The 26,555-nt window shown below is 46.0% G+C and overlaps 2 protein-coding genes and 1 long non-coding RNA gene across 4 annotated transcripts in view; 2 read left to right on the top strand and 1 right to left on the bottom strand.

The window, feature by feature from the left end:
• The window catches only part of LOC126532091 (uncharacterized), a 176,419-nt gene extending 156,089 nt beyond the window's left edge, over positions 1–20,330 (top strand). For both annotated transcript variants that reach the window (XR_011894798.1, XR_011894797.1), the window contains exons 3-5: positions 15,139–15,285; positions 15,527–15,673; positions 20,219–20,330. This is a non-coding gene — a long non-coding RNA (uncharacterized lncRNA). The remainder of the gene's footprint in view (positions 1–15,138; positions 15,286–15,526; positions 15,674–20,218) is intronic.
• LOC126532092 (uncharacterized) lies at positions 2,292–5,806 on the bottom strand. Its single transcript, XM_050179782.2, has 2 exons — positions 5,592–5,806; positions 2,292–2,723 (listed from the first exon to the last, which is right to left on the bottom strand). Exons 1-2 carry the CDS (start codon positions 5,694–5,696, stop codon positions 2,304–2,306), a joined length of 525 nt encoding a protein of 174 aa, XP_050035739.2. The 5' UTR covers positions 5,697–5,806; the 3' UTR covers positions 2,292–2,303.
• A 65-nt stretch (positions 20,331–20,395) lies between the features above and the next one.
• LOC140212825 (neprilysin-1-like) lies at positions 20,396–26,199 on the top strand. Its single transcript, XM_072288361.1, has 2 exons — positions 20,396–20,607; positions 24,474–26,199. Exons 1-2 carry the CDS (start codon positions 20,396–20,398, stop codon positions 26,197–26,199), a joined length of 1,938 nt encoding a protein of 645 aa, XP_072144462.1.
• Positions 26,200–26,555: the final 356 nt, after the last annotated feature.

The raw sequence follows: 26,555 nt of genomic DNA, 5'->3' as shown, positions 1-26,555 counted from the left end.
CTGACCGCATTGCACGACTGGAAGAACTGGGCCCCTTTCTGTACGGCGCTCTGTCCGCTGCTGGGCACTGTCGTCTTGAGAGCACTCGAAGCCACTTTCATTATAAACCTGGAACGCGATGAGAAATAACGAAGTTCTAAGCGCCTCATTCTTCGCACTAATGTCAGAGACAGCGTATGTGTGCGTTCAATACTACCGCTTCCTACATTGTACCGCAAACATGATTTCACCACTGGTCATCCAAAGGAGTGTTACGGCACCTAAAGCATCGCTGGTTCGTCCGCCACGTCCGGCCTAGAGTAAACGCAGCGAATACGTCAAAGTGAAAAAAAAAATATATTAGACTTGGCTGCTCGTTTACAGGTGAACGTTGATGTAGTCACGCCAACACGTACTTATCAAATCGTTAACAAATGCTCATTTGTTGAATAACGCATGTTAATTAGAACATATGGTTATCATAGGCCACTGAGCACATGCCTGTTAACACGTGAGCGAACACTCGTGCGTTTTAATGTGCATGCCCTAAAATCCGTGTAAGGTGCGAAAACTGATATAAAATATTCTGTTTTGTATGTTCCGCATTCTTTTATGTGCTGGACTAGAACTGACACCAATGGTGCTATTACACGCAATTCTTCTGTGTGACAATGATCAGTTTGTTTCAAGTTATGAACGTTCCATTTTTGGAAGAAGCGAAACAACTTCTTTAGAAGTTAATGAAAAGTCACTGGCATTACGCTTCACACACGGGTGACTATAATGCGCTAGTATTGTGAAATACTTCCATTTGAAGATTATTTATCGACATTTGCATGGGGCTTTTAGGGGATGTTCGTCGCCATGGTGGTCGTCCCTATGCGATTACGTGATTTACATCTATTTTTGCCTGCTGTTGTGTACAACTCAACGTCACCTGTGATCAACCAAAGCACAAAAGTGCGGCAGAGTTTTGTTTGTTTCATTTATCTCTATAGTATAAACCACAGCTATCGTTACGTAACATAGACCATGCAAGTAGCCTTCACCATAGAACTATGGCTACATAACCGAACACATTATGCGGAGCACAGTTATCACTTTGTGAACAACATCAACACAGAACATTGCGGCAGAAAGCATTCCGCATCCCAGAGCGGCCGCCGCGCACACTCACGTACAAGCACAACCAGCTCCTTCTGTTACGTGCTTCTGCACGTCATATGACTCCGCTACTCCTATGTCGCTCTTATCCCCCCGGTTGCTCTGGGGAGGTCATACTGCCATTCATGGTCGAAGGTCAGCTTTTTATCTGTACACATTGACCAGATCAAAACGTGTACACGATACGCATCAGTACAAATAAGGTATACTGATACATATCGTATTCACGTTTTGATCTCATGGCTGAATTCAGAGTGCGAACTGCTGGGATACAAGCTAAGGAACAGGAGAAGACAGGACACGGCGTTTTGATATCGTCATTGTGTAGATACATATGTCGCGTACCAACACTTACTACACAGCTTCTGGGATCGGCCCGCCTTAAAACCAGCTTTTACAGCGCCCATCACTAAATCTTCATCGGTATTAAAACGTTTAGATTTGCGAAAGCGATAACTAAATATTTCTGAAGTTCATCGATGCCTGTTTCTCACAATCATCCAAACGAAGAACTTCAAATATTGGGAAATATGTCAACTAGTCATTTAAAGAAATGCGATACCCCCTAAGACATCGTTGGTTCGTCCGCAAGTTCGGCGTAGAGTAACGCATCGAATACGTCAAAGTGAGAGGATACGTCCGGGCCCGCTGACGATGTCGATGTTAGCAATGTCGATGCGTCTAACGATGTTAGTTTTCTTTTCTCTTGCGTAGCGAAGCTCGATATTTATGCCAACACCAAAATATGTATGGCTAATGTTAAAAGTGCGGTGCAGACGAAGACGAACAAGTGTTGTGGTTCAGCCTCGTTGGTAAGACACACTTATATATGTTTCAGCGCAATGTCAGAAGGTTTTCAAGCAAGTGGACACGCACAAGTGCTTGTGCGTGTACGGGGCTTGCTTGCCACCGTCTGTCACTGCGTCTGAACATTCCCAAGTACGAAAGCGAGTGACAGAACTCAGACCGCTGACCATAAACTAGAAATTGGTAGTACTGCTAACCGTGCTGCTATCTGTATTATATTAGCCACGAACAAGTTCCAGCGTGCCAGATTTCATTTTTTATGCTCTACGCGAAAGCTTTCACTAAACACGATATCACGAGAGCGGCCGGGCAACTTCGAAATTTCGATCCCACATCGGCAGGCGCTCCCTCACTTACTCCTCGTACACGGCTTGCTTGACCGAGCGCCGGTCGCGAGACACCCAGCGAGAACAGACGTGCATGTAAAAGTCGTGGCAAGGGTCGACCGACGTGTTCGCGATGTCGTCGAGGTACTGGCTGTAGTAACGGCACTCGAGCGTGTCGCAGTGCGGGCTGGTTCGGTCGCTGTAGGCGCTGCTCAGCCAGAGCACCAGAGTGAGAAGCAGCATGATGGCGCATGCAGCGCCGAACATGGACACGAGCGGTCGCGCCGCGCACAGGCCCTGCGCCCAACTACGGGCGCTGCTGACACTGCTGGCGGCTCCAGCCGCCTTGACTCGGGAAGAGGGCGAGCTGGTGGCCGTCGTGTGCATGGTACTCAGGAGGTTCTGGAGTCCCCTGTCGTCGAGCCGCTGCCGGGGCTCTTGAGAGTGCTGGCAAGGGAAATAGTGCGCGAGATAATCACTAGGATTTAACTGTCGTCCGAGACACCGATAGGTGGTGTCCAAAAGCCGATATCTATGTCGGGCTTGCAGCTGCACCAATCGCTTCCGCCGCATGCAATCAGTAAAAGCATAGCCTTCGAGATTCACATTTTGAACTCGGGGACCACCACCACTGCGGCTTGGTTTTGGACAACATACGTTACAGCGAAATTCAGGAAACACTTCTTGAAAAAGCGACATAACCCATTATATTGCGGTCGGTCTGTGTATGGAAAACAGTAGCAACAGGCCTCAGAGTGTAACGGCACTGGATGGGTTGCTTGTTCTACTCTTTTCTTGCAGCTGGCACCGCCTAAGCGCTCTTGCTTCGGGTTGGAATAGGATGGACGGACGGACGGTCAGAAAATCTGGACACTTCACATCATCTACCTTGTGTATGGTCATTCTCTGACTGTGCTGTGCAGGCTTCCGGCACGCATTTCCGTCAGTGCTGTGCACCATTCCTGCATGCATTCCAGCCTCGTAATTGTAGCGGTACTATCTTGTGTAATGAACCCCATGAAAATATAAGCGAAAGAACTTGTTCACGAGGCTTAACCACCATAAAAAAACAGCTGGGATATGAGGGACGACATTGCGGTTGAATTTTCACCATATAGTATTTCTCATCGTGCGCCTAAAACGTAAAAATGAAGGATGAAAAACGCAAGTTCAACGCACACGATGGAATCTATGCGAAGCGAAGCGTATTCAAGTGGAACCTGTTCAATCCAATTAACAGCGATACGCGCAATTGTGTTCAGTTTTATTCTATGTCACGTGAAACCGCCTGAAATGTTTGTCCTCCCACCACAGAAGTCACAACCTTTATCTCATGCAATTTTCGCGCTTATGCAATACGCCACTGACAAGCTCTGCTGAAATAAAGGCGCCAATCAGGCGGACGCGCAGTGAGACGTCAACAAGACGCCATGTACGATGTTTCCCGTGGAAATAATGGTAATAAAAGGAGTATAACAGGGAAGTGCGACACGCAACTAGCTATATATGAGGATTCTGTAATTATTACGCTACAGAGGCACATACCAAGTCTGCAGCATTGGCCTTTATGGGGCACACACCCAGGGGCATATGCCGAATGGCTAAACCATTCAGAACCAAATCAATGAATCGGTACAACATATCGCTCTATTCCACGAGGACATCCGTGTGCTTTAAGGATACCTACAGGTGACACTAATGTGTTCAGGTTAATATGCAATAATTTAACTGTCTTTTTTTTATTACACGCAACAGCGGTGACTGTACAAGTCAGCATTCTGAGGTCTTATAAGCTAGTTCGCTTGCACGTAGGGCACTAAATAAATAAAGACTGAGGCTGATGTTCGGAAATATTACAATTATTCATCAGTAATTTTAGCCCTTTCTATATACTCCCCGGTAAGAAATGTACTCGTCCTGCCTTTTCCACCAAGCTCAGATAGCGTGTCTATCAAGCCATATTTTGACACCTACTTAAAAATCTCGTCCAATGTCTTAACTATATCTTGTTTTATGTTAAAGGAATGTCCCTGCTTATCGTGAGGTACATTAAGGGCCCCAAGAGTGCCACATTTGGACTGTAAAATGGTTAAGTGGATTGTTGAAATGCCTGGAAGGCGGGTAAAAAAAACCGACATTGCTTTAAGATGAAACAGGACATGCAATCAGTCGTAGAAATGCATCGGAGGCGATTTTTAAGTACGTGCCAAACGATGGCTTGACTCTTGCTATGCAGGCGTGGTAGAAACGATGCGACGCGTGTATTTCACTTACCGGGGAGCATACAGGAAGGGATGCCCAAATAATAATTTTCAGAGATTAAGATCTGAAAGCACCAGTTTCGCTCTTTATTGAACAAGCTATATATAAGCTAGCTATGGGCGCAACGCATATCATTCGTGTATATATAATATATACAAATGGCTGCAGTAAAAGCCGTTCAAAACCCGGGATGGTAAACAATAAAAAAAAGCTTCTCTTCAATAACGCTTTTGCATTTATACCCAATTGAAGCGGGGCCTCACGGTCGCGAATTGAACCTGCGACCACGTACTTCGCTGCAGAGCGCCATTGTCACAAAGCCTCCGTAACGGGCGAGCTGCAACTTTGCCGTTTCGTAATATCTAACAGAGTTCGCATTTTGCCTCCTTTTTGTAAAATTATCATCCTGAATTATTGATGAGCTTGCTGGTTGAGCCGAAGAGGCATTGTTGTGCGCCACTGGGACCAAACGTTAGGAAGAGTCCAGCTCTTCAACGTTAAGGAATGGTGCTGCTATCTGCCACCGATAGTACCATGCCACTGCGATATTTCTTACTTGCTTCACTAAACTCATGTTGGTCTGTTGCGTCACCAGTCCACTCGTTAATACAGCTACTTTCCTCGTTACAGCATGCACTAACTATTAGTTCCAACGACACCAAAACCAAAGTGACAAAGATAGTAGATTTTTCAGTCTGATCGAACGCAGTAACAAGCAGAAAATGGAACCTGAGTTTCTTGCACTATGTTTAATTGAGCAGTTCACTCTATTTGCTCCACAGTTCTCGAATTTTTCTGTAATGATTTGGCGAATTTGACGACAGGTTTCTTTTCAACTAAAGGTACAAGAAATCAAGATTGACGTGAAGTCGTGTTCTTTAAGCTGACTAACTGACTGACTGACTGAACGAATGAATGACTTGTCCCCCGCAAAGCGATAGCCATTGCCAAGCCAAGCCAAACGAAACCGGTGGGTGGGTCAGCTAGCTTAAATACCACAGCTCCACGCTCTTCTTAATCAACCGCAGCAAAACTTATAAAGGTTATTATTACCGAGCCGGAAAGTGGGAATCTTCGTTCCTGAGCTTCAGTAGCTGTCACAGTCAGCCTGACCGGTGCCGGCGACGGGGTCAACCTGGCGACAAAGTCCGCGAACATCTGCAATGCGTTGGGGCAACAAAAACGCACGATAAAGCTGATATTATCGAGGAACCTGACTCACAGCTTCAGGTTTGGCCGCTAAGGACGCGCCCAGCTTAGTAGCTGTTAATAAGCTGCTTGTTATGGGCCAAATGCTGACCGCGGATTCATTTTTCGCAATGTTTAGTTTTTCTCCATATTTGCACATGCTCGCTTTTGTTCGCACTGTTTTCCTATTGCTGATGTTTAAGACTCCCTTCACTACAAACTCATGGACCACGAAAATGTGTGTGCTTTGTCGATGTTCACCTTCAGAGGACTGTCTAACGCGGCCAGATATACTTTACATGAGGACACTGGATGAAACAGCAGTAAAATAAAAAAGCACATACGCGCGCGCGCGCGCGCACACACACACACACACGCGCACGCGCACGCACACACATACACACACACACACACACACACACACACACACACACACACACACACACGCACGCACGCATACACACACACACACGCACGCATACACACACACACACACACACACACGCACGCACACGCACACGCACGCACACACACACACACACACACACACACGCGCACGCGCACGCGCACGCACACGCACACGCACACGCACACGCACACGCGCACGCGCACACACACACACACACACACGCACACGCACGCACACGCACGCACACGCACGCACACGCGCGCACACACGCGCACACGCGCACACGCGCACACGCGCACACGCACACACGCACACGCACACGCACACGCACACGCACACGCACACGCACACACACACACACACCCCTCTGGTTTATTCAGTCACGTGATTTTATTTCATATTTCGCGCGCTTTCTTTAAACGCAGAAAAAGAAAAATCGCCATGCAGCATGTACGTTGCCACAAAAAATTGCATCGGTCGTTCTGGAATGCCCTCCACAACGTAACAAAACGCACTTGACCCTAAAGTGAATGTGAAATTTTTTGCATGCATGATCTTAGTTAACTAATTAAGCGCATTATAAAAAATATATCATAAGAAGGGCCACATGACGGCAAAACCATAAGTCGTTGGTTTCATTCATTTGTGGTTGACCACTTTTTTAAAATCCGTGGTTCATGTTACGTGAAGCACCCTGCATACATACAGCATTTATTGCTTTCCGCACAACTGAAAGTACTGTTTTGCACACTTGTGTTTGGTTCTAGCTACTCTGCAATCTCTCCCTGTTGCCACTGCACAAATTAGTGTATTTTGAATGTTGTCATTTAAGCTAAAAATTGCTTTAAAAACTTGCGGTGCCTTCATGTTGCTGTAACGACATTGCGCTGGGCTGCACTATTGGGGGCATCGTGGGATGCGTCAAATTAAAACATCACGTTTTCTCGTAATTCGTGGACAGTGTCATGAACCCATATGGCCGAAGCCACATTATCATGCTATAAAGAAGCCTTTAGAGGAGACGTTGACTTAGTGTGCTCCTCCAACGAGCAATAAAAAGACGTTTCTTACTTTCACTTTTAATTCGTACTTATGTTACAGTTATCAGGACCTTCGCGTGCCTTTTTTGTAGTTACTTTCCCGCGCACTACTGGCCTCCTCGTTTTGTAGGCGGAGATTACGTCCGCCCATCCCGCTCTGCTCTCAAAGACAGCGTAAAACGGTTTCGCTCCAAGTCCGACAGGGCGGAGGTCCACAACCTCCGAGATTTGGGTACCGCAAATCGCTGAGGCCGTTCTAACGTCACAGCTGTTTGGCGTGTCTGCGAAGCGCCATTCCTCTCGCAAGCGTAACCATTAGAATAGCACTGCCCCGAGTCCTAGGTCTTCGCAGTCATTTGAGAACTTTGACTTTAACGAACGGCATATAAGTAACGGTTCCCATTAAGTGGTTATTACTTTTACTGCGAACGCAAGTATATGTACACTGCAGGCGAATTCTCGCCGTTAACGTCATGTTCCGTATACACTTAGGTAAAACTATGGCCTATATATCTACCAATGCCGTGTATACAAGATAGATGATATACTGCTAAACTGCCAAACTTGCTCAAACGAGGTCTATGTTCTTTACTGAATACTTCCTCTCTCGCTCTCTCTCTATTATTTTTTTTAGGATTGCAGCGTGCAAGCAAAACTCTTGAAACATTTCATCCACAGCGCATGCATTTTATCCTAAATATCTAGACCATTAAAAAGCAAAAAGAAAGCAACAAAAAAAACTTCAATATCGCGGTTCTAGCTATTACTGCGGGCACCGTGGTGACGCCTGTGCCAGGCCATTACAGACTCTATACACAGCGTGTTGAAGCTTTTAAGGGCGCCATAAATTTTGGCGCACCCGCGTATGTCGCATCCGCTTAGCCGCAGCAGTGCATTGCTAGAACACCGCCCGAAGGGTTCAACAGCATCGCTAAACTACGCTATCGCTGTCAGTTCTTCGCGCTTTGGGTGAAATTGCCATTTTTGTTCTTTACAGCTAGCTCGATGGGAAACCAACCAAACAATCGGGGATTGTTAGCCTATGCTCGGATTTAACTCAATGAAATGCGCTTTAAAGGAAAATTAGTTTATTTACCTTTGTGACTACAGCTGCAAAGTCTACAGTCACAGTAATTCCACTGTTTCCGTGCATGTATATATAATACATATAGGGAATCAGTGACGTTATTCAAAACGTAATACTTTTCGACAACCATATAATTTTTGTACCGCAGAAGTCGGTTTAGGCATCCCGCAGACTTTAGAACAGAAACCCACTTTCCGATATGGCGGCGCCCAGCCCGCATGCTTCAGCTTGCATTGTGATTCAGTTGCGATTTGTGATCCATTGCGTGGAGCCCCTTCGCGTGGAGAGAAGATTCTCCAATCCCTTCCTTTCATATGACCGTGGTAACAATGTGCGGGCATTTTTTTATTCCTTATTGGGCGATTTTCTTGGTGGTTCTCAATACCGAAGAATAAAGGTCTAGCTTGAAGTAACGTACGAGCACCTCACTATTATAATGGGTCGTATTTGTGCCGCTTCAGGCAGCACAAATACGCCTTACAAGCTTTCATTCGCTCGCTGCATTCGGTACTTTGAAATGTTTGAAACGCTGATTGGCACATATAAACACGCGGAAGAGGCAGAGCGCTTAACTGGAATAGACGCAGTGGCACGAAACAAACGAGGACGCAAGACAGTGTATGTGTCTGCGTTCCGTTATTTCGCCCCATCGCACATGTTATAAATATGCACCAATAATAGGCCAAGCTACAGTACTAATTGCAAAATTTTAGTCCCGGAGTTTCGAAACGCGTGAATGGTTATGACCGTTACGGCTCTTTTTCACTCGTGGTATAGCTCGCGCCCAAACGCGATTAAAATTTCTCTTTAATTACAGTTATTAAAAAAATCGAAGCGTTCTTGGACGCTCAAAAATGCACGAACGCGTCAGAATGCTTCTACAGACCTTTTCGACTCGTAATCAACCATTTGGCAATCAATCGGCCCTGTTCACGCAAGTGCCAGTTTCAGTTCGCTCACTGCAATCCGGGACGAATCTCTCGTGCGAAAACGTTGCGTAAATGGCAAACAAGCATGACCTATGGTGCCCCTATATATATATATATATATATATAATATATATATAAATATATATACATATACATGCATACATATGCATACATATACATATACATGCATACATATGCATACATATACATATACATGCATACATATGCATACATACACATATACATGCATATATATATATACATGCATACATTCATACATATATGTCTGGTGAGAAAAAGCGTCAGACCTTCGAAACCAGTAAGTAATGCCCCGCCTAATTGGGCCCATCCGCCGAACGCACGATACACACAGACTCTCTAGCGATTTGTTCTATTCGTTGCTGGAGCGGCAGCCAATCTGAGCTTCTGCACGGTGTCTTGATAGTTTAGCTCGAAAATCCAATAAGCCGAAAATTCCCGAAAGTAGTTGGCCACAGCAGGAAACAGTGTCTGTGTGCGATAAATTATAGGCCGCACATATATGCATCGCGTACATTAGGTATAGCTAACAAACAACGCTTACCGATGGCTTCCTCATCACTCTTCCGGCTCGGTGCCTGTGCCTGTAAGCTGAGTGTCGGCCGAGGGGCGTCGTGGCGCCAGAGTTGTCCGCCGTCGGGGCATCCACTTCCTGGTGAAATCAAGCGAATCACAGACAGAGGATTAAAACCAGTGGCTGATACCATTAAGTATATACACAACTCAAGCTTCCTGTATGTAAACAAGAAACCTGTGACGTCATTATCACGCAGGTGCATGGAGAGTATTGAGAAATTTTTTTGTGTGTGTGTTATTTCTAGTCGAGCTCCTTCAATTCGTAGGCGCAATGATATGCGCCTTCCTGCACGTACGACGATTAAAGTCTCGGGACCAAAATAATCATGTGTGCCTACCAGAAGCGGCAGGGTCGAAATAGAGTCGAGGTGCGCAATAGTACGCCGCCGTATTTATGACGTCATGGTCTGGAGCTGGTCTATGTCTGTGCGTGGAAGCTCGACAGACTTTGCATCCACGTGGCTTTTTAGATTATCGGTGATTGTTTAATTACGTGTATTCCACATTTCCTTTTCTTTTTTTCTTTGTCGGATCAGTTCGGCATGTTTTGCCTGCTAACTTTGCTTAGTTGCAGCTTTTTTTTTTCCTATAATTTATGTAAGTGTAATATTTCTGGGGACCAAACCGTTGCGCAACGGTTTTGAATGCCGCGGAGTGATTTACGGCCAACATCTATAATGGCTCAGCTAAGCGAAAATGCCAGAGCTGATAAATAAAATGTTGCCATAATACCTGGTAAAGGTAACTTAGTCGCCGGCAGTTAATTTACAGCCAATATATGCCTGGTCTTATTATGCGCATTCAACAACAGGCCACTGACAGCCTGACCTGACATAAAAATTTACTCGCACATCAAGCATTTTCGGTTAACATAAGTTTTTTTTTTCTGTTATAAAGTAAACGTAGCCCGCTCCACCTGACTATAACAGCGTATTCGTGTAATACGACCATGTTCTATTCGTACAATAACACATAAAACATATTGGAAATATTGTAACGCAATATTGACTATTCTTGTCGTTCCAGGTTTTCAATAACTGACCTTTAAACGTGGAAGAAAAACGTTAGTGGGCCATGTAGAAATTTGTTTCATAAGCTTTCTTAACGCAATAACAGTGCGAAGAAAAAAAAACATTATTTCGGTAAAGAAAATATTGCTCTCAATCTCTCATCCATAAAGTTATACGTGAACATTTACAAGCGTTCGCGGAGAAGCACTTCAGTTTATGACGATATGCAGAGCTGCAGTGAGCATTCGCTTTCGCGGAACAAAATCTGAAGGGTCACGAATGCTATTTCAGCACCAAGTGCGTTTGTGCTCCAAGCTTCTCTGCCATCGAGCACAGGAACAAGTATCGAGTGAGGTGAGCAGTCCACCGAATCTCTGAACCATCAACATATCATATTGACCGCAAATAAAGACGGGGACAGCGGAAGAGAACGCAAAAACGACACGGGCTTGTTCTCTTCCGCTGTCCCCGTCTTTATTTGCGGTCAATGATATGCAGTAAACACCAACTAGGCCAAACTGAAGTTGTTCTGAACCATCACGTTGGGGCAAAGCGCTTCTCCGCCATAGTGGCACGCTGTTTTCGAGCTCACCTGTTCCACGCCCTGCGCCCTCACGCTACTGGCGGCGCTTGGAGACGACAACGTCATCGGCGGAGCTTTAGGTGGGCTGTGGGACTGCTGTGCCATATTGAGTATTCCAGGAAAATCGCGATTTCAGGAAGCGTTGCGAGAAACGCTCATCAACGGACGAGCTTCTTCTTCTTCGCTACACCACGTGGCACGCGCACGTAAGAGCGTGAGATAGCGATGGGCGTTTTTGTTGGGTGCAAGGCGGCAGCGGAGCAAACAGATCGAGCAAGATAAAGAAAATCTAAAGAGAGAGAGAGAGAGAGAGAGAGGGTTACAATATATTTAACTTATGGACGAGGGCTATTTGTGGAAGCGTGCGAGGTGAAAAGAGGCAACTGTGGTTCACTATGGAAGCTTCCCGCAGACAGGATTGTCTATGTACGACGTGGTTTCGGTTGTGCACGCGACAAATTTTAAACAAAATTTTTTTTTTCGTCATTGAAGCGCGCCGCATACCCAGCGGCACATACGGCATTCCCCAAGTTGGCATCAAAGAGGGCATTGTTGGCGAGCTGTATACATGCATAGTGGCGCGTATACCCGGCCACATAGAGTTTCTCTCAATGTAGGGAGAAACTCTATGCGCGGCCACCCAAGGTGGCGTCAAAGAGGTTAATTGAAGAGTTGCACATACCCAGTGACCCAAGTTGGTCCGAGAGATGGTTTCCAATCCTGTTCCCTCAGAACAGCAGCGTGATGCGCTACGCATTCGACCATGGACAACCCATGGACCTGCTGGTCCCTACGGGGGACCAGCCGGGTGCGCGACGAGTTCACGTCTTCGCTGGACAATCGATCGATTGATAGATAGATAGATAGATAGATAGATAGATAGATAGATAGATAGATAGATAGATAGATAGATAGATAGATAGATAGATAGATAGATAGATAGATAGATAGATAGATAGATAGATAGATAGATAGATAGATAGATAGATAGATAGATAGATAGATAGATAGATAGATAGATAGATAGATAGATAGATAGATAGATAGATAGATAGATAGATAGATAGATAGATAGATAGTGTGTGAAAAATCCTAAGTATGCTGATTGCATTAAAACGTTATAGCGAACATCTCCCTGTAAACAAAAGCAGCTACACACTCGGATTTATCAACGAACTCGTCTGTGCCAAATCGTAGAAAATGTATGTATTACCGTCGTTTCCATGGTGGCTGGAGGACAGCAGAGCGAAATTTTGTTTTGTTAACATTAAAATTAAGCCCTACTCCACAAAAAAAAAAGAAAAAACTTCGTTAACTTTGCCCTCACTCAATCTACCGAGCAGTGCATGCGAACTCTTGTGCATCGTGGATCCGCCGCTTCAAGACGCCCCACCCCATCCGCGGTGGACATTAATCACGCTTATAAAGACTCTTCTGTGTGCATGAGCTGACGGATAACATCGGCGATGTTAGATCCCGTTGTTGAGCGACCTGCACGCAAGAGCGAGTTGCGCATTGCACAGGTATGCACTGGGTGTCCTAAGACCGGCTTCATTTCTCAGAGTTCGTGGTCAATGCAGAAAGCCCAGTAGGAAGGCATAACGGCGGCCCCTGTCATACATTGTAAATAATACGAAGCAGACCCACTATAAGCGAATTCTGACTCAAATGGGCGTGCATACGCTTGTAGGTATCGAAGATGACGAATGGTGGCGGCGATGCGAGTGGCACTGCACGTCATGATGATAGTGGCCAAATTTACGGCAGCTGAGAAACAATTGCTTATGATCATGATGCCGGGTTACAATATCACTCCATCGTTGAGCAGAGCTTCGATTTTCCTGTCAGGTTCGTTTGCAATTGATGTTCTTGGTTTTCTTGCCGACAACAGTCCTTTACCTTGACCATATGGTGCCAGCCGCGATATTTAAACACACAAACTGTCACCGTTGAAGAAAAGGCAGAAGAAGCATCAAGAATCGGCGAAATGGAGGATGACACGATGTCTGTCACTAGAACGAAGTCAACGAGACACCATGGCACCCACAGTGGTAAACGGAACGCTTCGCTCAAGTCGAAACCATCCCGTGGTGTAAGTCTTTCGGACGTCTTTTTATCTGGTGCCCGAGTTACGCGAGCAACCTGAAGATGGTTGAGGTAGTGCACTTATGGACTAACCTCGCCTAGGCGCAATTACGCGGGAGAGTAAGGACCATTTTGTTTGGAAGCTGTGCCTGTCTAAAACAGTGGAAAGGATGACGAACCTGCGTTCGCGACCATATAGGAAAAGCGGCCTAAAAAAAAGAAATACACGAAGAATCTTCTCTGGGAGTTATCTAAATGATGTCTAAGCATTTGCTACTAATCAGCTGCTCTTTCGTTGTCATATGCTGCTGTGTTTGGTATATGCTTGAGAAACACCGCGAAATAATCGTGAAACGGAGAAGCGCGGTTGCAACACCGACATGTTAACTGATGCTGGCATGAGACAACGATGGAGAGACGACTAGTAGTAGTGTTCACTCATGTTATATGATGGTGCGTTTGGATGATGCCGCTGCCTCGTAGAAGAGGAGCACTGAGCGATGCGTGCTGTAATACGGGACGTAACTGAACAGTGTCACATTCGGTAAACCTCGTACGTAGACGTGGTCGATGACGCTGCCTCGTCCGCAATGCGAACCATTATTAACGTGATCAACCGTACTCCGGCGGTGGCTGCGTATGGCGCGGCTGCATGGGTTAATACTGAAAGCGGTCTGCGGCGGGAAGAGAGTGCGCTTTGTTCTCGCCGCTTAGTTCGCACTGAAGCGAGAGGCAGCACGAAGGTCAATGCGCACGCTGCTGCGGATCCTATATTGAAAGTGATCTTTTCTTACATGAGGGACGGACGGGTTTCCTCGTTGGGTAGCTATAGAAATTCTTACGCATTTAAAGAGACTCTCCAAAAGCTTGTCAATACGCCGTGCAGGCTTAGCCTAACTCATATGTGAATTCATCAAACTATTTTTTTTTTTTCAATTTTCGTGAGTATCCCGCACTTTCTGTCCTCTTATATTTCGCAAATTTTAGTTCTTGCGCATTATGGGAACAACTTAAAGGGACAATAAAGCGAAACCATAAGTCAGTTGAGCCTAATGAAGTATTGTTTCAGAACGCTGCAGGCAGTCATTTGAAAATAGTAGTTTGATTATTAGATGAGAAAATGAAGGTCGAAGTATCACTACTTGAGTATCGCGCCGAAATCGTCAGTTGGACGTCAGGGATTCCACAGTATCTTTTCGCATTTGGGCCCCGTTGGCTGAGTAAAGGTTCCCGAAACTTGCCATGTTTAATGTTTCGTTCCTTTAGAACACGATGTAGTCAATCTGTACAGCTACATAATTAAGTAGGCCCTAGAAGATGCCATCAAAATCCATAACGTCACAGCGACCAGGTGCGGGAACTTCAAGCAGGCGTCGCCACCCATCTTTCTTTCCTGCGCCTTTTCTGCTTTTCCAAGCGTCTTATCGTGATAAGAGTAGTGTTTTATGTCATAGAAAAATAAATTATTGATACAGAAGAAATCATTTTTCTCTGTAGTGTCCGTTTAAGAATTCTCCGAGAACCTGGAATAGCTACTCGTTTGAAAAAGCTATTTGTCTGCGCTGCGTAAACTGCATCCGCACGAATTAAATCACCTTGTTAAAAACAAATTCAAGTGCGTCTTCTCTTACTTATAGCTGTAAGTTTTATTCAGGTTCCTAAGGAGAGCACCATCTCAAGGGTTTCCAAGGGTCTAAAGTCGTCGCTATCTGTCGAGAAAACGCCCCCCAATAAACGTTCAAGCCAGAAGCCAAATTCAAGGTCACATCCTTCATTACGCTCTGCAAGTGAAATAAAGCAGGTACGTTCTATTTTCGTCCCCTATAAGGCAAACATACATACCGCAGTCGTATAACAACCGGTGCGACACTTTCAAGCAGCTACTCGAAGAAAAATTAGAATGTCCATCGCATTATACAGCATAATAAAAAGAAAGCATTAACGCATGCACTGCCTAAACGGCATTGGAACGAATAAATGACCTTATTAATGACATATTAAATTGCGTCCTCCTTTCACTTACGGTTGTACGTTTTATTCAGGTTCCCAAGGAGGGCACCATCTCAAAGGCGTCTGTGGGTCTAAAGTCGCCGCTATCTGTCGATAGAACGCCCCCCAATAAACATCCAAGCCAGAAGCCAAACTCAAGGTCACGTCGTTCATTGTACTCTGGAAGTAAAATAAATCAGGTACGTTCTATTTTCGTCCAAATAAATCCAAACATACCGCACTCGTATTAAAACCGCTGCGACACATTCGAGCAGCTCCTCCCAGAAAAATAAGATTATTATCCCTAACGTACATAACCATTTATTGCGATAGCAATAAATTATACACTACAGGCCATGATGTTCCGTCGCCGTGATGTTCCGTATGAAGTCTAAGTGCGATAGGATGGCCGTGGCGCGGTATGCTGTGCGTTTGAGTTAAAGCATACAAAGGAGACCAGAGAAAGATGGTGCCTCGAACTCGCGCGCGACAGGGAGGAAGGCAAGGAGGACGCGCGCCGTCTTCCATCGTGTGCAAGGCAGCAGGGGAGGAGGAGGGGGGGCTCTACCCCGGCGGTGGCTGCGTGTGGCGCGGCCACGCGGGCCCTATTTTGAAAACGAACTTCGACGGGTATACAGAGGTTATAGCGAACTGCTGGCTTCCTGCGCGCTGTGTTCTCGCCGCTTAGTTCGCGTTGAAGCAAGAGACAGCACGAAGGGCAATTCGCTTGTTGCTGCTGGCGCTCTTCTTCATGCCAGCGTTTTGACAGCGAGTGTCCGCGGTCATCGAGTGAGAAGTCTTCATGCTTGTCTGTGCGCACGTCACACCTTATTTTGCTAATTTAGTTAGTAAGCGAATATTCACAATTTTATATGGCCGATAAAAAATACATTTACTTTGTATAGCTGTCTAATCATTGGCTTTGCCTGGCTTTCTGGCGAAAGTGGGACATTTTTAGTTTTATTCGCAAATAGGTCCACTCAACATTTTCAGCCGCTTACGCCATAGCATGTGGGAAGGCTAGGGGGATGTGCATATATGCGCGCGCGAGAAACAGAAAAGCGGGGAACAAGCGCCACTGGCAATTCAATTTTATTCTTATCTACTTGCCTATATCAAATTTGGTGCTGTCCAGAATAAAATTCAGTGGTGAGAAGCGTTTGTTCGATTGTTGGTCGTTTGTGTGCATGTGTAGTGTTAACTTTGATCTACTACATGACATCAAAGGACACTCGCCGGGCAAAAAGAACTGCTGTTCATTATTTGAGTTTGTATAGGTGCCAACCTGTGCATATCATATTGACCTCAAATAAAGACGGAGACAGCGGAAGAGAACAGAAAAACGATAAGAGCGTTTTTCTCTCTTTTTTTTTACTTTCAACTAGTTTATTCACGACAACCCGCGGCAACATATAGACATATAGAACATGCGCAGAACGCAGCAACAAGAACACTCATCAGCCTAGCGAGGCAACCAATTATCAGAAAAATCTATCTCCGACTCAAACAACCTAATGGAAGTATCACAAACACAGTGCTGGCCTTTCTTTTTTATGTGATATGACTCCATCAGTTCGCGTACAGTCTAGTCCGGGCTTCTCCCCAGAATCTTTATCTCCTTGAAAATTGATTCACAGGTGCAGGCATTGCAGTGCGTAGGCAAGTGCGCCAATTCATCTTTCGTTAACTTTTTTCATGTTCCCAGGCTCGATGATTCAGCCACCGTCCCTTCTGGCCAATGTAAGACTTCCGGCACGCCAGTGGGATTTCGTACATAACTCCTACATTGCATTTTGTGTACGCCTTGGTTCTTGTCACAGGCTTTCCTTCCTTTAGGACCACCGGAGTTGTGAGGTCAGAGCCGCGCCAGCTTAAAAGGGCTGAAAAGAGAAAGGAGATTGCAAAGCTGCCTGCCACCTTCCTTAGGTTGTGAGTGACCCTGTGAACGTATGGTACCACTTTAGGTCTTACGGCCATAGTAGTCGTCCGGACTCCTAGAGTCTTGTACCTTCTGCAGGATGGTTTCCACCACTCGTGTTACCATGGAGTCAGGAAACCCTGCCGTCTTAACATGGCAGGGTTCTCTGATTCTATGGTAACGTAAACATTGACGTAAACATTGACGTAAACATTGACGTAAACATTGACGTAAACATTGACGCAAACACTGACGTAAACATTGATCCATGCGTGCCGTTATCGCAAGAAATGTTATATTGTTAGAAACAATATTCTCCGGAGCGATGAAACTGTATTCCGTGCGAAGCGGCTTAAGGTGGCTGCAGTTTACTAGCGTCGTAGTCTCGGAGAAAGTGTTTTATACAAAGATCTAGGGGCAAATCTGGCACTGCAATCGTTCAGCGACCGTCAGAATTATGGGTAGGTATGTGGATTTGTCGACAATTAGCATCAATACTTTGAGACAGCAACTTTGCAGACGCCTTTATTGTTATGCTTACTTTACAACGTCTCGCTAGAGCATTTTTGCCTTTACAATAGTTCGTTTCATTAAGTTAATATCAGCGCGTAAGTAACTAGCTTCGATTCCGAACATGCAAGTCATTATATTCATCATCATGCGTATCGTCATCATGCGTACTGGCTCTATTATGATATAAAGAATTGCTGATGTTTGCGATCGTCTTGAAATTAATCGAACCATAAGAATGAGAAACTAAATGGCAAGAATGATTGGCATAAAACAATGTTGCTATGATAAATAACCATCAGGAAAATACACACGCACGCACACACACACACACACACACACACACACACACACACACACACACACACACACACACGCACACGCACGCACACGCGCACGCACACACACACACACACACACACACACACACACACACACACACACACACACACACACACACACACACACACACATATATATATATATATATATATATATATATATATTCACGCAAATATATGTGCTCCCCGTCATTCACATGGAGCTTGAAGCTCCGCTGAAGAAACTTGGTACGTACGGTGGCTAGCACCAGATATTGGTCTAGGGCATTTATTTAGAAACTCTACCTATGACTTCGGGCAAAAGATGTTCGAAAACTATAGTTTTTCTTTTCTTTATCAAAAGGTTTCAAAGAGGCACGGAACCGTTTAAAGAAGCTATCATTTGTAAAATATTTTATGTGTCGCTGCACCCATAAGTTTGAAACTTCCTCATTAGCGTTGTAGTCTTGCCAGAACATCGCGTCCTACGGTGAAGCTCGTCAGAGCCGCATTTGACGACGATGCTCCACGGCTTCCTGCCGTGCAAGTGAAAAACGGCTGTCATTTAAGGACTTTGCACTCAAGAAAGCAAGTTCAATCAGCCGAGTGGAATGGCCTCTACATCCGGCTGCGGGGTCTCCTTGACTCTCATTTTTGTGTTGTTTGTCACGCAGATAACGAAACGAGTAAAGCAAGAGAAGCTGATGGAAATTTTGTGGAGAGCTACGTGTTGAATCGATAAGGGAACCTGAAAATCTATCTTCTTGACTTGACTTTTTTTTTTTTTTCGCTTGCGATAAAGCTTAACACGGAGAAGGCGCCTCGAGGCACTTTTGTTTAATAGTATGTTTAGGTCCAGTGCACTGTAAAATAAACTGCACCTCTTAACTGAATAAAGGTGTAAATCGGTGTATAACTCACATCCTTAGGCACATAAAGGGTGTCCGGGTGAGAGTTATACAGCCATTTTCACCCTTTTTCACTTTTAAAGCTGTAAATTATTTTGCAGTGCATTAACTCAGCTTCATTTAGTTCATAATAGACAAAAAAATCAGAAATGTCACTTCTACACGATTACACTTCCAACAATATAGATCGTTTTAATATTGTGCTATGGCACCCGTGTTGACAAAAAGGACACTCGTACATCGCATCACTTATAACCCCAATAGCATCGAGCACTATGAAATAGCTGAACAGGCCATCCTTCAAGTACCATGCAGCTGACGACAACAATGTCAGTCTTAGATATTTAATAGGTTGAGAGCAAACTTTTCTTCTTACGGCGTTAATCCTGTCCTACGTTACGTAATTTTTCTCGAAAGATCTTCTCTCGGCAAAAGGGAAGCGTTCAACCTTTAGGAGCAGTATTGTCACTTTAACTTGTTAATGTTTAATATTAAGGTTCGGTTTCATGCGTGTGTCACTAACTCCGGGTGGTACATTGGCAACAAGAATTATGATTGGTAATTTGTTGTAAGCTTTCTGCATTTTAAGCCTTAAAGACTTGTTCGCATTTGAATTCGCAATTGTCGGACACTCTATGAGAGCGACAAATGCACAAATTCCTGAACCCAGACGGTGGACTTAGGCGCCGAAGCTAGTGCTCATCCTTCCCAAAAAATTGCAGGCCAGAACGTTGGCAAACACAGCGCACACCACTTGCATAATGGCGGGCCACCGGCACTTCTCGTAGGCTTCTCAAAACTGACCTCTGTAGGCTTTTGTAGACCTTTAAAGCAAATATTTAAAGGGCTCAGAAATTAGCACCCTCACGTAACATTGTTTGGTCCTGCTACGAGCACATCGGCCTGGAATATTTCGCAAAGCACAGACTTCCTATCATTTTAACGCCTGTTCGCTTCCATATTGTCGTCCTTGGTAGACGCTGTTGCCAGGAATATTTCTAGCAGTCTTACATTGACGTATACGAATCGAATGAAATCGCCATTTGTTTCTTAATTTCTCGTTAATGCGGCGTGTTTTGTCTCTCTAAGGAATTCGAAAAGAGTGACGACTGCGAGAAGGCAAAGACAGATTGTCGCACCGAAATCACTCCTTCGGACAGCACGTCGCCACGGGCGCAGCCAGGGCCTTGGTCTTCGACCACGAGCGGAACTATTGGCAGCACCTTCAGGCGGCACGCGCAGGCATTCGTGCTCACGGCCGTGGCAATGGTGATGCTCACGCTGATTGTTGGCGCGCTCTTGGTTCGCCGGCGCCCGGTCGCCGTTGCGTGCACTTCTCCGGCCTGCCACTACTACTCCTTGCTGCTGCAGGACACGCTGAACGAGTCCACGCCGCCTTGTGCGGACCTGTACGAGCACGTGTGTTCCCGCTGGGACGCCCGTCACCCTTACTCGGTCAAGACGTTCGTGTACAACGAGTGAGTGCGAGCATTACTATCGGGCGTCGTAACACGCGATTGTTTTTCCGACAGTTGCAAACAGCTCAACAGGAGCGCGCTGCTCCTGCTTTCCCAGTGCGGGTCACATCGTGAAAGCAACCCGTGTCCTTCATGTCAGGTGGAGCTCATGTTGGCTGAGTAGACCACAAATATAATCGTTTTGGCCAAGCAAGGAAAGACGGAAGGGAACGAAGGGAGCGCCGTCTTTCCTTGATTGGCCAAAGCGATCATATTTGCGGTCTACTTAGCAATATGAACCCGACTAGCCCAGCAACGTGTACTTCTGTAGCTCATGTTTGCGCGATTAGAAGACAGCAGTGCGTCTGTACTTGCATTCCAGTGTAAAAAGGCGTATACGTGTTTTCTCGGTGATTAAAGATTCGGTTAGGAGTCAGCGCTGTCGGTGTCGTTCACGTGAAGCCTTGCGCCGTTATCATAGTTAAGGGCCACCTAACAAGAATGATGTCACGCACGCACTGACAAACAAGAAGATTATCACTCGATGACCACGTGCAGTGGCTGTCGCAACGCCTGTGTGATGATGGAATGCCGGCAGCAAACGGCACGCGTGCTTGACCCAAAGTGAACGCTTCGCGATGCCAGTCGCGTAAATATTTCAGTTGTGCCGCGTCTGCCAAACTCGCATTACGCGACCTCCGGCATTAGGCGCGCCGGATTAAGACGGCGCGCATCAAATCGCCATCCTTCTCGGCTCACTTTCGCATGCTTGCCCTCACACCCGCAGCACAGGATCCCCACTCCCCAGTGTAGCGCCTTTGAGGTGTCCTCCACTGAGAGACATTTCCTGCGCTGCTCATCACCCAACCTTTCTCACTCCGCGCGGGCCGCTTATTCTCTTCGAATTCGGACTTTATTCGGCATGTCACAATGGCGACGGTTGAGCGAAAATTTTCCTGGAGTGTCCGTATAGTTACTATCGTAATACACCTTTCGCTTCTTCCTCTTGTTTTAGATATAGTGTCGCAGCTAGCGTTAGCCAGAGTTTAAAAGTATGCGAATGCCACGTTGCTGGACGGCACGAAATTAAGGTTGTTTGCCGTCGCTTGGAGATACTCAAAAAGTCTTTTTCTTCATTCCGCCTAATTAGTTAACTAGATTTAATTAGTTAATCAGCTTCTCAAATATTATAATTAGATTAAAAGTGTCAATGAGAAAATTGTAGAGCGCCATGAAAAACTCCCAATACGGCTTTCTGGTGCTCAATACATGCTACATAAAATTGTTTTTCCGAACCTGAAGGAAGCTCGCGAATACACGCAAAGTGCCTCGAGCGGTCAGTCGCGCGGCAATTTCGCGTGCGTCTGCGGGCTTCTTTCACGCTCGGAAAAACATTTATGTAACACGTATTGAGCAACAGCTAGCAGTATCGGGACTTTTTCGTGTGCTTCTACAATTTTCTCATTGATACTTTTAATTTAGTTATAATATAACGTAGGTTGATTAATTAATGAAGACTAATTATCTAACTAGGCGGAATGAAAAAGAATACAATTTGGGTATGTCCAAGCGATGGCAAACATTACCTTGGTTTTCTCCAGCTACGCAGCATTCGCATAGTTTTAAACTCTGGCTAAAATTAGCTGCGACACCCTGTATATTTGTGGTTGAACATGTCTTCCCTTGCTTTTATGGTGAACTCGATAAATTCTGATGTAATTATGTCCTTGTGTTGATTTGCTTATTTTGCAGATTGCGAGAATTGCGCCGGTCAGTTTGCGATAATATTTTTCACGTTAACGGGTTTTCTTACGCAGTAACTAGCCGCAACAATACAAATTGTGCCTTGGTGTTCTACTTTTTCATTCCTCTTTTTGATTCTACACTTATAAATTTTTCTTACACGCTCGAAGGTGTCTTTGTCTCCCAAAAAAAGAACGCATACAGAAATGCAGTCATATACACGCCTGACCATTCGTTAATAAAGCAGCATGCTTTTGCCATTTCATATTCTTTGTTTTGGTTATTGTGGGGATAACTTGCGCTGAATGCGCATCTGGTACTGCGCTAACTATATATTATTGCGATAGCAACTATACGTACACTCCATGTGCATTTCTGCCGTCGCCGTTGGCGTCACTGTGATGTTCCTTATAAAGTCCAAGTGCGATAACATCGTTGCCGCGCCGCGTGCTGTCGCGTGAAAGCGTGCGAGGGTGAGCCGACGTTGGCGGATCAATCTCGAGCGCGCAACAGAGGAACACAGTTAGGAAGCGCGCCGTCTTGCATCGCGCGCAAGGCGCCGTGGAGAGGGGGGGATGGGCGTTCTGCTCCGGCGTCTGCTGCGTATGGCGCGGCCGCGCGGGCCACATCTCGAAAGCGAGCTGCGAAGGGGACAGTGCTCCGACTACTGATGGCTTGGTGCGCGCTGTGTTTTCGCTGCTTAGTTCGCGTTGAAGCGAGAGGCAGCACGAAGGCCGAGTCGCTTGCTGCTGCTGCTGCCGCGCTTCCACACTCCAGCGTTTTGACAGCGAGCTCCCGCGATGATTGAGTGAAATGTCTTCCTGTTTGCTTGTGCGCGCATGACACCATGCTTGTTAATTTGGTTAGTGAATGTTTACAAGCTTAAGCGGCCGATGAAGCTACTATTCTTGCTTCGTATAGCTGTCTACTAATGTACTATCGCACTCACTGCTTCGCGTTTCGGGCGAAACTGCGGCTTTTTCAGCCCATCGTTATCCCTGCAATGCCGACGCTGTAAGATGCATAGTGCTTCAAAGCAGTCAAACTGAATATATGAGCACTTTACTGTATTGAATCATGTACTTAGGTAGTTCGTCACGCCGTAGTACTGCATGAGCACAGCCTGACCATTGAATTTTCCCTTTTATCTTAAGCTGGTCCGTCAGCGCTGACAATAGCTCTGACGTAATTGACTGCGCATTAGGTTACCTCGCTCATTTCCAGTCTGCTCTGATTAAAACACACAACTGATCAAACTGATCAGAGTTAACTGAAGTTGATACGAAACGAAGCAAACTTATCATGCTCATTAGCACATGCATATCGCGGTGCACTATTGCACGGAACTTATGACTTCTAACTTTTCCCTCAGGAAAGTGAACAATCGCCCTGGTTTGCAGCATATGACTTGTGGTTGGTGGCAAGGGCACCTTTCACACCCCTGTTCAGTGCGCTGCTGTAAGTTCAGCCGGTACGGGCAGCTAGATTTTCAGCAGGGTGAGAACCACACATCGGAGTGAAGCTTCCTTTAACAGGGGAACACAGTGTACGCGAGGGACATTGCGAGAGCGCGCTGCAGACGTTGGTTGCTACGCACATGCAGCAACCTCCAATGTGGTTGAGGACGTGCGGAAGACGTGAGCCTCCCAGGTGTCTGACGCAACCATAAAGAGATGTGCAGCAAAAATTTGTAGCGATGCGATAGCGACCATGCAGGAAAGAGATAAACTTCCTCTGTGATAGCAACGCTGGGATCTTACTTATGTCTAAATTAAAGAAAGTAGTTTAAATCTATGTATGAGACTTGTTTCTTCCCGCATCTTCTTATTCCTTTTTGTCTATTCCCTTCTTTCTTCGCGTCTTGCTTCGTTGTTTTCTTTCCTCTCGTTCTCAGTGTTTCCTCCAAATTTACTCGTTCACTCACTTCTACGTCTACTCTATATATACTCTAAATCTACTCTAAATCATTTCTAAATCCGCTTTCAATTTTATCCCAATTTTATCCCTTGCCGGCCAACATGTCATTTTTCTTCTTTTTTACTTACGCTGGTCATACTTTCACAATAGTCGTCAGGACACCCTATCGACAGCACTTTTACTTCGCTGTAACCAAAATATCCTTTTCTTTCCCGAATTTTAACTAGGTTCCTGGCGTCTGTGGCATCGATTATGGAGGACATGATCATACCACAATCTGGAAGGACTGCAATACAGAACGCAGCTATGTTTTACCGTTCTTGCACAAGAGTCTACGCAGACGGCAAGGAGAACGTCGGGGAAGTCAAAGCGATGCTACAAACATTCGGCATACTGTGGCCAGAATGGAGCAGAGAATCCAACATACTACGCATTCTTTCCACGGTGTCAGCCGCGTGGAACTGGGGAAGCATCCTGCTTTTTGACATCCCAGTTCAAGCAAGGCTCACCATCGCACCTGCCCCGTACTTTCAATTCCTCGTCGAGCGACACATTCAAATCGAGCAGCACCTGGACGCAAACGTGGAACAACCGTACAGGAGCTTCTTCGAAGCCGCAGTTCAAATGTTCGCTCGGCCTGGAGCCGAGCGAGCGTTGTCTTATTACGAGCACTGGAACATCGAGAGCACTGTGTTGTCAACGCTCAAGGCTGCATATAACAAGTACGATTGGATGAACATCGAGAATGCCACCCTCAACGAAACTGTCGATTTGGCGGAGCGAGCAAAGCCGCGTGATGCATGGGTGCAAGAGATCAGCGCCGCGTTCAATGTCTCCGTCGACGATAGCTTTTCAGTTTCCATCGAGAACGTGCACTATTTTCAGTCGCTTTTCAGTCTCGTCAGGGACCAAGGTGAAAGCGACTTGGCCTATTATGTTGGCTGGGGCGTTGTGCAGGCGCTGTCGCTTATGTCGAGCTCGATTCTTATCCGCCGGTACTTCGCCACCGATGACGAAGCCAGGCAAGGTCAAAGCACGTTCTGCACTAAACTGACCAACATGTATATGAGCCCGGCCCTTCACGCGATCTACGTGAGGGATGAGATCGGTGTCCATGTCCTAGTGGATGCCGAGGACACAGGACGAAATATAGAGAGTGTCTTCCGAGACGGAGTTAACGTGATTGCCGCTTGGCGAGATGCTCTGCCAAGCGGTGCATTTTCAGTAGCCGGACTCGTCGAACACCTCTCCACCATGAGAAAAGCCGACGCAGGTTCAAGCGACCAGGAGTACGAGCACTTCCCTGAGATGGGCGACGACATCTTGAATAACATGGAACTTGCTGCACGCAAGCATCGGAGTATCAAGACAGGCAATAACTCGGCGGTGGACATGGTCGTCAACGGCACCGTGCAATTTTTTCATTTCCTGGACGGCCATGTCGCACTGCATCCTATCATCTTTCAGGAGCCGTTATACAGCAGCGACGCTCTGCCGGCGATCACCTACGGCACACTGGGCACCGAGGTCTCCTATGCCTTGGCCACGCGGTTGCTCGACGTAGTCCTAGAATCCAAGAACGAGCTTCACGTGCCCTTGAGGCCCATCCTGACGTGCGTGTTCGGTCAAGAGATGCTCGCGAGCGAACTCGATAGCCGTCAGCTAGAGTTCCTTCGGCGTCTTGTATCGGTACGTGCAGTTTTCCAGGCGTTCGCCCGCGGACCTCGTGCAGCATCGGGCTCACCTTTCGGGTTGCACAACTATGAGCATTTGTCAAGCAATCAGCTGCTGTTTATATTCTGGTGCTTCGTTCAGTGCGGGTCCAGGGACGGTAAAGTAATATGCAACAAGGCTGCAAGCTTGACGCGGGGATTTTCCGGTGCTTTCCGCTGCAGGAAGGGCAGCCCTATGTACGCTGAAAATGACTGTCCTCTGTTTGAGAAGGAGAAGTGATTGTCTTCAGAACAACGCCGAGATACAAGCGTTCTTCCAATATGCACGACATTTTTTTGTGGTCTGTAGGCCAGAGTCTTCTCGTGACAATGATGAGCTGTAATTTTGATACTTTAATAGAAACAACAGAACATGCTGCTCCTACAACAGTGCTTTCGAAATATTTCTGTGGAACGCTTTCATTACTACATTAAGCCGCGGAACAGGCTGAGCTTGCGCGTTACTTCGAAAGAAGACTCGTAGTTCTTTGAACCCTCTTTCACGCTCATTAAATGTTTTGTGATTCAGGCAGTTGCAGCAGGCACATGTGGTATCACGTCTTAGAAATGTGGTTGCAATAATTAATTAAGGCCTTC

The sequence above is a fragment of the Dermacentor andersoni genome, chromosome 5, assembly GCF_023375885.2.
Source record: "Dermacentor andersoni chromosome 5, qqDerAnde1_hic_scaffold, whole genome shotgun sequence".
NCBI classification, from domain to species: Eukaryota; Metazoa; Arthropoda; class Arachnida; order Ixodida; family Ixodidae; genus Dermacentor; species Dermacentor andersoni.
Note: the sequence above shows the minus strand (reverse complement) of the source record. Positions and strands in the feature narration are given on the sequence as shown.